Source organism: Elephantulus edwardii, unplaced genomic scaffold (genome assembly GCF_000299155.1).
Source record: "Elephantulus edwardii isolate Elephantulus edwardi_28Jun2011 unplaced genomic scaffold, EleEdw1.0 scaffold00006, whole genome shotgun sequence".
Taxonomy (NCBI): Eukaryota; Metazoa; Chordata; class Mammalia; order Macroscelidea; family Macroscelididae; genus Elephantulus; species Elephantulus edwardii.
The window spans coordinates 4,149,478-4,164,432 of record NW_006399756.1 but is presented as its reverse complement, the minus strand read 5'-3'; the positions used below and the strand labels follow the sequence as shown (position 1 = coordinate 4,164,432).

The following is a 14,955-nucleotide window of genomic DNA, read 5'->3' as shown; positions in this document are numbered from 1 at the left end:
TGTAATGACTGACCCTTCGGGCTGGCCAGGTCTTGTACCAGCTCTGGGCTTGCAATGAGGCTTTCCTGAACTTGTGGACGTCGTCCTGACTGTGGAGTTTTCAGAATCTCTCTGTGAGCTTCATTACTGCCTGACTTCTGGAGAGACTCTGGTGCTGACATAGCAGACAGCTCGTCCATGTCTTTAGGACTTGCACCAAGGTCTCTCAGCAGTCTCAGGGACTTTCTTAGGGTTCTTCCTGTATTGAGGGTGTGGTCTGGAGTTGTCTGTACTATCTGGCAGACTTCTTCATCAATCACTGACTCTTCTGGTGTAGGCACACCATCATTCATTCCAGCCAGGTCTTTGCTGACCTCTGGACTTGCAGAAAGGCTTCTCAGCAATTTCAAGGACCTTCTTGGAGACCTCTCCAACTTGAATGTCTGTTTTGGGGTTTTCTGGATTGTTCTGTGGACTTCTTCCTCACATACTGACTTCTCAAGTTGTTTTGGTGTAGGGACACCATCACTGACTCCAGGCAAGTCTTTCACGACCTGTGGCCTTTGATTAGTGTCTCTCAGAAGATGCTGGGGCACCCCCGGGGATGCTGCTGACTCGGATGCGAGTTTTGGAGTTGCGGGAATTTCTCTAGGGACTGAGCTAGCTCTTGATTTTTGCCGTGATCCCGGGGTTGACTTTGGAGCTTTTGAGCTCACCACGTTGTCCTCGAGTTCTGAGCTTGGGCTGGGTGCTCTCAGCCCCATCTTCACGGCTGCCATCATTGTGCTCAGTTCTGGCTTCTCTTCGGAGCAGTTTTGAGAGACATCTTCAATCTCTTCCTTTTTTCTGGTTGGAAGTACTTTATCCAGCCCATCTGTAGTAGAAAAATAATTTCATTGTTTGAAAAGAATACTACTCTTAAATTCTTACTAAGAGACATCAATCACTGTGGCAGGAAAGATACAAAAAGGCAAACCAACCCGAAGTCTCAGGCATTTTCCCCAACTCTGCGTCTTCAAACTCTGCCTCTGAACTTTTGGTAGCATCAGGACACAGGCTGGTTCTCTGCAGCTTTTCTTTCCCAGGAGTTGTGAACATTTCTGCCAGTCCTGTAATATGCAAACAATGGAAATACAATCAGCATATCCTTACACCAACAGGCAACCTCATGATAAATGGAGAAAAGACTGATGTCAATTATTTCATTTCTGTTTGACCCACAAACATCCATGGCAGGAATCATCAAGAAATCCAAAGATGATGTGTTGCATTGGAAAAATCTGCTCTCAAGACCTCTCCAAAGTGCTAAAGACCAACAACATAAACTTAGAGAAAACCACCTTCAAGACTAAAGTCCATCAAACATAAGACATGGTCTTTTTAATTGCTTTGTATCAATCTGGAAGTCAGATAACAACAAATAAGGACGACAGAAGGAAAAGGGTTCCTTTGAGTTAAGGTATTGTAGAAGTGTACTGAATTTCACAGACTGCCAAAGACCAAGTTGGTCTTGGAGGAAGTGCAACCAGGGCTCTCCTTAGAGGCCGGGATGGTGAAACTTCACCTCAGACAGAAGTGCAACCAGGGCGCTTCTTAGAGGTGAGGATGATGAAACTTGGTCTCACATCATGTTGTCAGAAAGGCCAGTCATTGGAAAGACATCATGCTGGGAAAGGAGGAGGGTCAGCAACAGAGAGGAAGCCTCAACGGGTTCAAACAGTGGCTGTGACAGTGGACTTGAGCGTGCGAAGATCGTCAGGACGGCACAGAAGAGGGCAAAGCTCAGGTCTGTGCTAGGAGTTGGAGGGAACATGTCATTTAACAACATACTTGTAAAGGCGGGCAACCACCTGAACCGTCAGGGCATCCAATGATAGAAATGAAACCCTGAAGACAGGCCCTTGAGGAGACCCTGCAGTCCTCTACAGGCAGACACCAGGCTATGAGCAGATCTACTTCCAAGTGTGTCTCTAAGTCCATTTCAGATACGTTGAGACAAGTGCATGTGCTTCTTACTTTGCCTGACTTTAGTGACAGAAAAGACTTCAAGTTTTCAGTTATTTAAAAGCTGCATGAGCAATAAGTGAAAACAATTATGATGTAAAACTGTACACAGAGGTTGGTTCAATCCTTTCAAGGTGAGAGCCAATGTATAGACCATTAATAGGCAAGTCAACTTGTCTCAAAGTTGGAAATTCATAACCTGGGGACTTAGCTAATAGGACTCATATTTTTGGAATGGGAGCTAAGACAAACCTAATTCCTCTTGGAAACCAAAGGAAGGGAATTGAGGTGTGTAGCTATCTGTCCAACCCAGTACAGAACTCAAGTACCAGAAACACAACTGTGGTCACTGGTGCTGCCCTTCCCCAACTCAAGGCTTCCAATCCTTCTTGTAGCTTCTAACAGTAGTGGGGCCCACAATTCTGCATTATATGCACAAATAAATGGTCTTAGACTTTAGACCCTGATCAGGGCAGCTCAATTTTAAGGACCCCCCAGTCGTGTAATGCCTTAGAGGCCAGGCAGCTCACCAACGCATCAGTGATCTGAACCTACACGCAGCTCCTCACGCGAGATGAGAGGTCCTCTCCTATAACCTGGGAATGTGGTTATAACCCAAGGAGGGCTCACTCGAGTGGGAGTTCACTTAACATTCATGTGGAAGGTTTTCACTGAAACTAGACATTAATGTACAACTCCCTCCCATCAGCTGGCATTCGGGCCTGCCTTAAGGGGGCCAGCAGTCTACTTTAGCAGACACTGATTTATACAATGAAGGGTACACACCCCATTGGGTAAAGAATCCTGACTCTTTGAAGGGTTTTTCAGTAAGACATGCTTGAGACAAACCCAGTCTTACACATCGAGTGGCTGAACTTCTTCCTTATTTCCTAAAACTTTAATGCTTTCTAAAATATAGCACTATAAAGATGAACATCTTTTATAAAAATGAACGTAAATATATATGCAGATGTATAAGCATATACCTATACATTACATGGTTCAGAATCAGGGTTTTTAAGTGATAGATGGTAACAAGATTTCTGGGCATCTTTAGAGATGCATTTACTCAAACAAATGTACGTGTACTTGAAGGGCCACTTGCATGACCATTCCCCCTCCTGCTGACGATGTGCCAGGAAGGGGCAGACAGGATTCCACCCCACTGCTTCTGTCCTCTCACCCCCGAGTATTTTCACGGTGGAAATCAGGAGGTGGAATAGAGAAGCTATGTCTGCTAAAGGGCCACTGTTCTGATCCAGAGCCATCATCAGCCTGCACACTGTCCCTAGAGTGGAACTACCAGGGCAGGGTGGGTTCAACCACTGAGGAAGCGTCTCCCGAGCTCTGTCTCGACACACCCAAGCTCTGGAGGACAGCAGCCTTGAAACCACATGGGACTCAGAGGACACGGCTCCATCTGTGGGACGTATCTCAGGGGAACAATGCGTTCTGAAGTCAATTCATTTCACCATGAATATGAACAGTGTCCTGTTTTTAGAAAAGTGCCGCCCACTGAGCCTTAGGCCTGCACTGGCCCATCTCATTCCTGCTTCATGTGGGACAAATGACCCCAAGAATGTGTGGACTTGGGGTACTCCAAGTCAACTTTCTCTGCCTTGACTAAAACTGTGACCCCAAAAAAGTAGATCAATGATTTTATCTCCCCTCACAGCAGATGATGCAGTATGGTACCCGCCCATGCAAAGCAGAAGTACAAGGCCCATTGAGATATGTGAGGTGGAGGGGCTCCTTTCTTACCTGAGAAGTCTTCAGGGAAGTTCACTTTCTGGTTCAAAATGAAGTTGTTTAACATTCGGTAAGGACGCGCAGGCACGCTGACTCTGTCCACATGGGCTCGCCCTATTACTATGGTTCGGGGAGAGTTGGCATGGCCTGTGCTGAAGGGAGAGTTGGCATGGCCTGTGCTGAAGGGATTTTCAACATGATCCACAGGCTTCTGTGGGGAAAAATGAGAAACTGATGACATTTTAAAACAGAAATCCACTAGCACAACAGATGAAGAGCAGTATTAACAAGGAAGAGCAGAACAGAGGGGAGCCTCGTACCTGCGGAGTTGCATTCCGTCTTTGTCTCTTACTTAGGTGTCTTTGAGGGTCTTGCTTTACATTTTTAATCTGGGTTTTTTTCGTTCCCATTTTTACTATCTCTGCCCATGACTTGCCACCTGTCAAGAAGAAAGCATTGTGAAATATTTCGGAAACTAGCCCAGATGGGAATGTGCCCACACCAACGACCATGTGTCTCTCACCAGGCAGCCTGGCTCTGGAAGTGCTACTCCTCCTTTTGGGGTAGATGATCTGCAGCGTGTTTTTATCAACAGACTTCCTCCTGGAGGATCCTTTGTGGCTCCTCCTCCTGGGGGTGGCATGCTGGTGAGACTTGCTGCTCTCAGAGGCTGATGCTGCCTTTGCTTCTGGAAGGATGCCGGAGGAAGTGTGTTCTTTCCTTGGTTTTGGAGACTCTTCCTGACCCATCTGAAAGGTTTTGTGACTTACTTTACCAAGCACATATCATTGGTCTCTACTCTGAATGCTGCAAACGGAAATGATGGTGGATGGCAGCTCCTCAGGTCTGGGAGCCGCCCAGATATCAGCCAGGCTTTAAGTTAGAGGGGTTCTTCAGGAAAAGATGAAGTAGCCAGCAAGTTCTAATGTGGGCTTTCAGGGAGGAACTGCCAGTGAGTGAGTGAGGGGCTCTGGCCTCAGTGGGATGGAGTTCCGTCTATGAGGTCAGGCCCCTTGTCATATGGAAGGAACGCTGTTCCATCCTTAAGCTGCTGTGTATGGTGGGTGCTGCCTGTCCCTCAGCATTGCTCCTGGAGCAGACATTGGCGGCTGCACCTCCGCTTTACATGCAGCTAAGAGGGACTCCTGGTGACAGAGCCTAGGAAATCGTGCTGCTGAACCAGAGTTCCTCTGGAAGTTCAAATCCACCAGCAGCTACAAGGGAGACAGGTGGGCAGTCACCTCCTGTGTGATTTACAGCTTCAGAAACTCTATTAAGAGACAATTATGAGTCAGTTCTGACTTGAGAGCAGTGAGTTGAAGTCAAGACAGTATTGCCTAGAGTTTGGATGGTCAGTTCTGAGCAGCTGATGGCTTAACTGAACATGCTGTCATCCAGAGTTCCCGTCACCCAGTGGTCACTTGGCGCTTAATGCAACACTTGCTCGCAAAGCTAAGCTTATGTATGTGACCTGCTGTACTCACAGGGTAACTGACCCCACACGGGTGGCTGGTTGCTAACAGAACACACAGCGCAGCATCAGAACTGTGCCTGAGAACCCAGGTTTTGGTTTCCCAGCACCCAGTTCGAGGAGCTTGTGTATAGATTTCCTCTTCTGTTTAATTATTGTAACTCTACTCATGTCAGGGGTCTGGCAAGACCACGTTGCCACGTGTGAGTGCAAGTGTGAGCTCACCTGCGTGACCTTCTTCAGCACGGTTGGTGCGGGGGTCCCAAGAGACTTCCGCTTTCCAGGAATCTCTCCCTTCTTGAGAGGCGTGTTGGGGGGCAGATTCTCATCAAAGAGCTCAGGTCTGAGGCGACCACCAAAGGAGACCCTGCGTCTCTTGAATGACTCTTCATTCTTTTCGCCTGAGATGATGAAGGGAAAGATAGGAAAGGCAATGAGAAAGCGGTAAATGCACCTGAGGTCAGATATGAAGGACAGCTGGGTGGTAGCACCCCCAGCTGCACTTCTGAAAATGGTTAAAAAGGTAAACATTTGGTTTTATACATTTTACAACAATGTTGTTTTGAAATAATCTATCACATTAGTAACTCATATGTTGACTATCAGGCAAATCATGTTACACAGATTAGGTTTGGATTTTTTCAATTATTCTTAATGACTGTTGTGTACCAGAGATGGAGCCATCTCACAGCTGACCCTCTGGCAGGTTCTCAGAGGCAGTACACTGCACGGGAGTTGATGGCCCATCTTTCCCCTGTGGAAAAACTGATGATGTGAACTGGCTCCCTTTGCACTGGTAGCCCCGGCATGAGCTCAAGGATTCGTCAGTTTAAACTGTACTGAAATAGAAATTCCACAGCACTCAGCCATTCTCCTGTGATGCTGATGAAGCTACAGTAGCTGCAGGCATTCATGGAGCCTGAGGACAAACTAATGGGGGTGTTCCTGAGGGCACTGCTGGGGGAAAGTGATCGCATCGAGGTCCCTCACCCAGGGACCCGTGACTTCACCCATAGGCTGTAGTGTCTGCAATGAAAGCCCCTCAGATGTGCACTCGTGCTTACTCTCCTTCCACTTGGTTGTACATGGAATAAGAGTCTAACATTTTGCCTGGTTTAGTGATAGAACTCATTCCTTCTGTGCAAGAGACCAGGGTTCGATTCAGGGCCATTTCTCCTCATGTGGCCACCATTCCTCTGCTAGTGGAGGATTATGTTTCTAGGATGCTGAACCAGCCTTAGCAAAGCTCCTAGACTAAAGAGAGACTAAGGAGGAAGGTCTGGTGACCAACGCTGACAGCTGGTCTACGGAAGCAGTAGTCAGGTTCACAACCAGGCCTGCCGAGGCTGCATTCTACTCCACTGCTCTCAAAGTCACCATGAGGCTGAGCAACAGCAGCTGACATCTCCCTGGAGGCCCGCTGTCACCTGCTGCAGGTGCTCTCAGATCTGCCTGTGAACACAGTGATCATGTCTCTGCATGCCCGTGGCCCCTGCTGTCCGGGGTGCTCTCAGCTCTGGTAGACGGTCAGAGCCTGGTACAGCGCCTGCCACTTAGATCCTGAGTAGAGGAATGAAGCCCCTCCAAGAACTGACACAAGCTACATGGGCACAAGGCTGCAATCACTGATGTGTAAGGGAGCTCTGGTGGCATGGTGCACAGTGGTGGCTCTGCAAACCCAGGAGCCACACGTCTCTGGCGGTTCGAATCCACCAGTGGCTCCCTGGGAGGAAGGTGGGCAGTCTCCTCCCAAGCAGTTTTCAGCCTCAGAAGCCCAGTGGAGCATCAGGTATGAGTTGCTTCCAACTCAACAGCAAGGAGCCTCGTGGTTCAGTGCACTCACTGGCAGCTGACGTGACCTGAGCGAGGCCGCCTGGGTGAGACGAGCCGATGTCCTGGCAGCCGAGGCTCATCCTGGGCTTCCTCGGAGGAGTAGTCGGACTTTTTCTTTCCATCTGGGAAAGCACTCGGGCAGGAAAGCTCTGTGGGAGCAGACCCGGCTCTGTGGACAGAGGTGCCCCTGTTGGCACGCTTGTTCTCGTTCCAGAAGAAAGTCTTGTGGGGCCGGCGGCAGCTTCATCTTGACTCCGCTGTGACTCCTGTCAATTGGTCAAACAAGAGCAGCGATTTCAGTGCCTGTGAGCACAGACCGTGACAACCACAAGTGTGTGCTTCCTGACAGTCTTTGTTACAGCTGTTCCTGGGTCAGTGTTAGAGACATGAGCTTCACAAATAAGCCTAAGACATACAGGTGCCAGTGCTCACAGCACAAGCATTCATTAACTGGCACTGAAAACACAGTAAATGATTTTAAAAACACGCCTGAGCCTTCAAATTAAACTCAAGCTTCACTGGGATTTTAAGACTCCCTTAGACACGTTTACCAGTCCATGAAGGGAGGACCAGCTTCAGCTGAGCAGCACCTATCCTCGTTTCCTGTTAGTGTCCCACACGGGTGCGTTTGTTCTTGGTCAGGCTGTGAGTTAGTGGCCGTGGGCCCGGTTCAGAGGGTTGGGCTCCAGTTAGCCTGTGCATCTTCTGAGAGCTTACAAGTGAAGACCGGAGCAAGATGAGTGCTGCCCACCACCCTGCAGCCTCAGTGCCCAGGGGCCGGGCACAGGGCCAGTGCGCCTATGAACGGTGCTCCCTGTTCTTGCATAAGAACTTTGATCTCACCTCCTCGCTCTGCTCATCTTCAGACGAGTTGCTTCCTCCAGATTCAAACCTGCAGTACACCAGACAGAGATGCAGATCAAAACCTGGCAGAGTCCTGGAAAAGCTACCATTTCTGGCTAATGTGCAGGGACCCAGGCACAGAGGGAGAAACTGCCCCAGGTAATGCTGGTTAATGGACCAACCTTCAGAGGAGACAAGAACTTGGACCCACCACCCCAGTTTCTTTGGGAACACCTTAAATGAGGTTGAAGACACATGTGAATTTCTGGGGAGGAATGCAGTGTAGGGAAAGTGCTTTTGTTGTGTTCATAACTCTGCAAAAAATGATCCAGGCTGGGTAAGAACTACAGGCAGTGAGGTCTATCCTGCAGGTGAGGATCTCCCCGGTGAAGAAGCGGGAGCCGTCCAGCCCACGTGACAAGGAAGGGCAGGGCGTGGCTGAAGGTGCAAGCGGGTCACATTCAAGTCCCGCCCACGTCACAGTGGCGGCCTAGTAAGGAGCTGGAGTGTTAATCCAAGGTGGCTCCTCTGGCAACTCAAACCCACCAGCTATTCTGAGGGAGAAAGACGGGCAATCTCCTCCTGTGAAGCTCACTGAGCCTCTGAAAACACACTGAAGCATCAGCTACGAGGCAGTTCGGAATCTCTGGAGCCTAACGAGCCTCAGTGTAGAGGATGCATGGACAGATAGAGACTGCTCCGTCTGCACCCTGGATATATTTCTGCAGCGGGCAGCTGGGCAGCTTGGACCAGCAAGGCTCTAGCACACACAGCTGTAGTTCCGTCAGTGAACTTACAGACATCCATACGCCCAGGGGGATTAAATAAGAGATCACTAAAACCAAAATAAGACATAAAACATAGCTCTCAGGAAAAATAGTGAGCAGTGGAAAAGGTCACATAGGTTTCATCTAGTGGACGTACATGTCAGAGATCAAGTCCAATAACCAGAAAATGCATTCTGTGCAAAGAGAGAGAAGACATAAAATCCACACCACAGCTGGTCATAAAGCAAACTGTAACGTGCTCCAAACCACTGCAGTCAAAATCCAGAAGAAAAAACACTGTCAACGATTCTATATAAGATTTCAGTGGAATTCATTGGCACTGAGAAGAGGAAAGCAGCAATTCTGCCAACATGGAATGAACCTCATAAACCTGCAAGGAGCTGGCCAAGTGCTCTGGTCTCTCTTACAGAGACGGAGAGGCTGGACCTGCAGTTAGAGGGCGCTCGGGGCGGTGGTTACCAAGGGATTCCCCACTGAGGAGGGGACCCGCGGAAGCCCCTTCAGTAGATGCACCAAGGGGCGCTTCCTGCTGTTGGGCTCACGACACTCAAGTTGCATGTTGCTCTGAGAGACTTCCGTGTGTGTATCTTCCTTCTGAATAAGGAACTAAAAAGTGCACAGGTTCCCACAGACAGCCTTTGGCAGAGTCCTGAGTGAGCAAACCTTTGCTTCTGGATCTCATATAAGCCTCACTTTTGAGCTCTTCTAAAGAGCCTGGTGGCTGAGTGCATTTGTTAAGTGTTAGGTTGCCTACTTAACGGTCAGTGGTTTGAGTCCAGCAGCCACTCCATGGGAGAAAGATGAGGCGCCCTGCTTCCCCTAAAATCTGCAGCCTCAGAAGCTGGACAGAAGGTTGCTGGGAGTCACAAATGACAGAGGTTCTATGTTGTTGTTTTTTTTTCTTCACAATTCTTCTGACCAAAGAATGTGAAGGACAGAATGAGACACTTGGGCTGGATTCCACCCTGGAGGCCAATCCCGGTGGACAGTGTGACCACTGCAGTCCGTTAGAATACCCCGTTCGCTTATTTACCTGAAAGACCGATCAATAATAGTTATGATATCTCCATGCCTGAGCTTGACCGGCTCGGTGACAGGGACCCCATTCAGCTTTGTCGGGTTAGTGGAACTGAAGTTAAGGAGCAGTGCCTACAAGTAGAAGGGGGAGGCCTGGGTTAGAAGCAGGGACCTGCAGACAGAATACAGGCTGGGCCACAGCCAGGCTGGCACTGACCTCGCTCTGCTGGACATCAATCCTGCAGTGCTGCTGGGACACCACGGGGAGCTGGATGCGGATGTCACACTCGATGCCCCTGTGATGAGGACAGGACGCAGGGGTTTGTACGGGAGTTAAGGAGCACACACAGCACAGAGTGACATGGGTTTGAATCCACTCGCCTTCTCCCTCCCTTGGAAAAGAATTCTAGCCTCGGAAACCCGATAAGAGATAGCAGTAGGTCTAGTTTTATGGGGATTTTAAAAAAACATTTCCTCAAATTCTCAGAATGAAATGACTCGATTAGTGTTTTTATTATTCTTATACCACATTGGACATGTCAACAATTTTCAAATGGACAATTCCGTGAGACCACTTACAACAGCCACCAGGGCAGGTGTCACCAGGCTCACTGTCCATCTGTCCCCATAAGCTGGGCTCCAGAACTACCTGAGCGGGACTTGCCTTCCCCGTCACTGGTGCCTGCGTCTCCCTGCTCCCCTGGTTACTCTCAGCGAAGGCAGACAGTTACTCTGACTAGTGATCTCGATCTCCATTCACAATGACGAAGCGATAACATGCAGGACAACGCAGATGAGCTGCACATTTCGCAATTTTACACATACTTTCTAAGCAACTAGTTTATATATTTAGATAAAGTACTTTCTTAAACAAAATAAAGGAGCCATACCAGTGAGCCGTAAATGCCAGTTTCGAGAAGGACTGAATTTTTAAATGCTGTACCTGCCTTCTGCTCTCTAAATCATCAGCTGCAGCGTTTAAACAGCTCCCACCGACACTGGATTTGCACGGGACGCCCTCTGTGCCGTGGTTTCCTCATGACTAGGGTTGGCACTAGCCTGAAGCATTTGTTTGAAGAGCAGGTGTCCACTGGGACCCCACGAGCTTCCCGTTCCCTACCTTTGACCAGGTGTGGCCACTGCCATTCCCATAGGAACTAATGGAGGAGCCCTTCACTGACAGGCTCCCTGTTCCATGAGTCCTGGCTCCCACATGGGATTGTCTGGTACAGTGAATGCCCGGTGCATATAAGCAGTGCATTATTTTAAAGTGCACACAGCAGCTGACAGGTTCAAAATTCCCCATTCTCCTTACTGATGTGCAATCAGCCCATGAGCTTAGACCCGGCCTGCCTTCTAAGAAGCCAGCCCCAGGAGACGGCCTGACACACACAGCAGCAATGCAGCTGTTGGAATGGTTCTGCCTCTGTGGCACCTTGCTGTAAACCAAGCTATCTGTAAACCAAGTTTGAACAAATGACATCACCTCAGTCCATTCGATGTTTCTGGACTTTTCAGAGTCTCTGGAAGGGGCAAATAATTAGCAGTTCAGCAAACCAATAGTCTGGAGGTTCAAATCCACTCAGAGGCACCTCAGAAGAAAGGCCTGGTAACTTAAGAAAACTGATCCCTTAAAGTTCTGTGCAGTAAGTTCTACTTAGACACATAGGGTGTGAGGGGTCAGTCAGCAAGTGGTTCTAACTCTCAATACAAGCCTGTGGGGTCTCATCTCCCATACATAGCACTGGGCCAATCTGCTGTAAAGGAACTCTAAAGTGTGGAAGAGCAAGGATGCTACTTTAAAGACTAAGGTGTGCCTGCCCCAAACCAGTTGTTTCCACACGTATGTAAACATGAATAATGAAGAGCCTCTGAACTGGTCCCGCAGAAGAGTATTGCACATCCCACAAACTGCCAAAAGAACGAGAAAATCTGTCCTGGAGGACATACAACCAGGGTGCTTCTGAGAGGCAAGGAGGTCCAAGCCTCATCTCATCTGCTTGTCAGGAGGGGACAGTCCTGGAAAAAGACCTCGTGGGAGAAGATGGAGGGTCAGAGAAAGAGAGGAAAACCAGACAAAACTCACTGATGCCAGGGCTACTTGAATGGGCGCTGGCACAGGGCCTGGCAGGGTTTGGCTCTGCTGGGTTCAAGGTCACTCAGCAGCACCGAGCAAGCCAGGCGATGCAACGCAGAGTCGTTTCTAAACTAGTCAGTCTTAGATATAGACATAACCACTGCTCACAGCACCAAAAGTCCCACCACTGGAGACGAAAGGTGTGTCTGCTTTCTGTTGAGAGGAAAATTCCAAGAAGAGGACAGCTACTTTAAAGGCTAAGAACAGACTTTGATTTTCAGTATCAGATAATGCTAGTGAGGGAGACTTGTCTACTAGAACTGAGAGTTTGGGGCAGAAGGCTTCCTTATACACTGCCAGATGTCCCCTGGGGTCCAAAAAGCATTGGTGGAGAACCACTGCAACACACTGACTATAAACCCAAATTTGTTTTCCACTGTCTGAAATTTCTATAACCTTGCCCTGTAGATGGTGCAAAGCAAGGCCTCAAACCACTTCAACGCTGCTCTCGCAAGCCCTGCAGGAATGCACAGGGCCACGCCAGACCCGGGCACGCTGGAGGCTTGCACCTGCCTGTGGCTTCCTAACGGGGCTTCCCTTACCAGGGTGTCAACAGCCACGCCAGACCCGCGCAAGCTGGAGGCTTGTACCCATCCACGGCACTCCTGGACACCCAGGAGTGAGCTCCCTAATCAGGCTTCCGTAACCAGGCCTCAACAGGCAGCCACGCCAGACCTGGGTACCCAAAAGGCTTGCACCTACCCCTGGCTCCCTAACTGGGCTTCCCTAATCAGGGTGTCAACAGGCAGCCCCGCCAGACCCAGACAAGCTGGAGGCTTGCACGCCCTCAACGGTGCTCCTGGGTACCCAGGAGTGGGCTCATTAATCGGGCTTCCCTATCCAAGTGTCAACAGGCAGTCACGCCAGACCCAGGCAAGCTGCAGGTTTGCCTGCGGCTCCCTAACCAGGGTGTCTACAGGCAGCCAGCAGACCTTCTCGGAGCACAGGTAACCACTCAGGCCCGCTGGCGAGGCTCTGCCTGGTGGGGAGGAGCCGCAGGCACGTCACACCAATGGGGTGAGTTGACAACAAGAACTGTGCTCAGGAAACACTTCCTTCCTCTCACGTGACATTCAGAAACTTGAGAACAAAGGAACTGTTCAGAAAGAAGGTAGGAGAGCAGTGACTGGTCATAATGTCACCTAAAGCTGGGTGTGCGTGCAAGGGGGGCTGGCCAAACAGGGAGGGCCACCTTATCACTTGCCCACAGAGAATGGGCAGTGTGCTCTTAGAGTGCAGTTATAAAAGCACACACCAGGTCTAAACTCCACTACCGAGCATGTGTACATAAGAGTACAGGGAGCTCTGGTGGCCTAGTGCAATCCCAGAAGTACATGGTTTGAATCCACCAGATACCCTGTTGGAGAAGTAGGGACGATCTCCAGTCAGATCCAATTTGATGGTACACAGATACACACAAAATAATAAAATAAAATAGTAAAGGGACAGCAGGTGTTAACCCCACTGCCCAGGGACAAGTCTACACCAGACTGCCCTGCAAAGCAGGCACACTTCAGAGACTGTTCTTACAAAGAGACAGCAACCGTTAACCTCTCCCCGCAGGAAAGCAAGAGGCAGCCTGGGGAATGTCCTCATGACACAGGAACCACAGGTCTGAAGCAGCCTGTACAGTGAACCAGGACACAGGGCCTGGGCTGTACTTCAAAGATAAAAACCAAAGCCGTCCAGCCTGTTTGTTCTGACCCGTGTGAACCCATAGGACAGAGCAGCACTGCCCCTGGGCTTTCCAAAGCTTCATCTATCTTCCTAGGAGCTGGCTTTATGCAGCTGCAGGCTTTAACCCCCGGGGCCAGCAGGGCCTCAAGTGTTTGCGTAGGCGATGCTATCAGATCTCAGCACTGAGAGCACAGGGCTTCTGTGCAGGGGTAACCTTTTACCTCCAGGACGCTAAAGAGATCACAGGAAATCATGCAGATTTGACAGTTGTTCTATTGACATGACATGTGACACTGTGCAGCTGTGAGAGTTCCCGCATGACAAGCCGAGAGTGACAATCAAGCCCCTACCACTACCAAGACGGGATGCAGCAGAACGGAACGTTCTCAGCACACGAGCAGGTGGACACGCGGCTGTCCGGACCCGTGTCCGCGGCTTCTGTCATCCCACTGTCCCACAGCAGCCCGTGGCCCCTGTGTCCACAGCTGCCGTCCAGGCAAATGCCCGAAGCCCATCAGGATCGCAGAGGAGGGTCAGCGACGGGGAGAAAGACCCTCGAGCACCTGGGCTGGCACAGGGGGCTGCAGCGATGGGCGAGTGGCCTGAGGGTGGTGTGTCCTCCCGCTGCCCCCGGGCCCCAGCTCACAGCAACCTCTGCATCTGACTGTTCAGGAAACGGAACCGCACAAGCTTCACTTCCCATAAATATAAATGTTTGTTAAAAAGCTCTGGGGCTCCGGTGGGGCTGCCCTGGAGGAAGGAGGGGTGCTGGGGCCCCTCTCCCAGCGGGCTGTCACTAGTGATGGCCTTTCTCTAGGCTCTCCGCCCGCAGGATCTTACCTCCCAAACAGGCAGCTGTCCTGGCACAGGGGGTAGTGGCTGCCGTCGGTCCCCGTCCGTCGGATGACCACCAGCCGGCCCGGGGGCTCCATGCTCCGAAGGCTGTCGCTGCAGTGCCCGGAGCCCGGGAGGGGTGAACCTACCTTCTCGCTGAGAAGACACAAAAAGGGGAGCTGCAGCCCGGAGCGCGGCCACCCCGCGCTGACCAGTCCACCCCAGGGCTGCGATCACCGCGCCCCGAAACAAACCACGACCCCTCCGAGGACCCTCGCTGGCCAGCACACGGGGACCTGGGCGCGACCCCCGGACACGCTCCGGACCGCACTGGCCGTCCACGCTCACGGCCGCCGTCCGCACGGGGGAAGGTGGACGCCGCTCTGCAGGACGAGCCTCGGCCCCGGGCAGCTCCGATGGGTCAGTCCCGGACAGCTCCGGACGGTCGGTCCCGGACAGCTCGGTAAGGTCGGCTTGTCCAGCCCCGGACACCGCAGCCGCCGCCGCTCGGCCCCCGACACCGCCGCCCCCGCCGGTAGATGGACACTCACGTGCCCGCCGCCTCCTGGCCGCCGTCGCCGCGGGAGTGACCCGCTGCCCCCGCGCAGCCCGGTCCACGAAGC

General features: G+C 51.0%; 1 protein-coding gene across 1 annotated transcript in view; it reads right to left on the bottom strand.

Moving 5' to 3' along the window:
- MKI67 (marker of proliferation Ki-67) overlaps positions 1 to 14,430 on the bottom strand; it is a 21,980-nt gene extending 7,550 nt beyond the window's left edge. Inside the window, exons 1-13 of the mRNA XM_006880126.1 lie at positions 14,336 to 14,430; positions 11,930 to 12,041; positions 10,297 to 10,376; positions 9,902 to 9,980; positions 9,701 to 9,816; positions 7,047 to 7,205; positions 5,429 to 5,657; positions 5,229 to 5,248; positions 4,256 to 4,362; positions 4,053 to 4,171; positions 3,745 to 3,943; positions 960 to 1,088; positions 696 to 853 (exon numbers count right to left, since the gene is read on the bottom strand). Of these exons, the coding sequence (XP_006880188.1) occupies positions 696 to 853; positions 960 to 1,088; positions 3,745 to 3,943; positions 4,053 to 4,171; positions 4,256 to 4,362; positions 5,229 to 5,248; positions 5,429 to 5,657; positions 7,047 to 7,205; positions 9,701 to 9,816; positions 9,902 to 9,980; positions 10,297 to 10,376; positions 11,930 to 12,041; positions 14,336 to 14,430 (1,602 nt within the window). The remainder of the gene's footprint in view (positions 1 to 695; positions 854 to 959; positions 1,089 to 3,744; positions 3,944 to 4,052; positions 4,172 to 4,255; positions 4,363 to 5,228; positions 5,249 to 5,428; positions 5,658 to 7,046; positions 7,206 to 9,700; positions 9,817 to 9,901; positions 9,981 to 10,296; positions 10,377 to 11,929; positions 12,042 to 14,335) is intronic.
- Between the last annotated feature and the right edge of the window lie 525 nt (positions 14,431 to 14,955).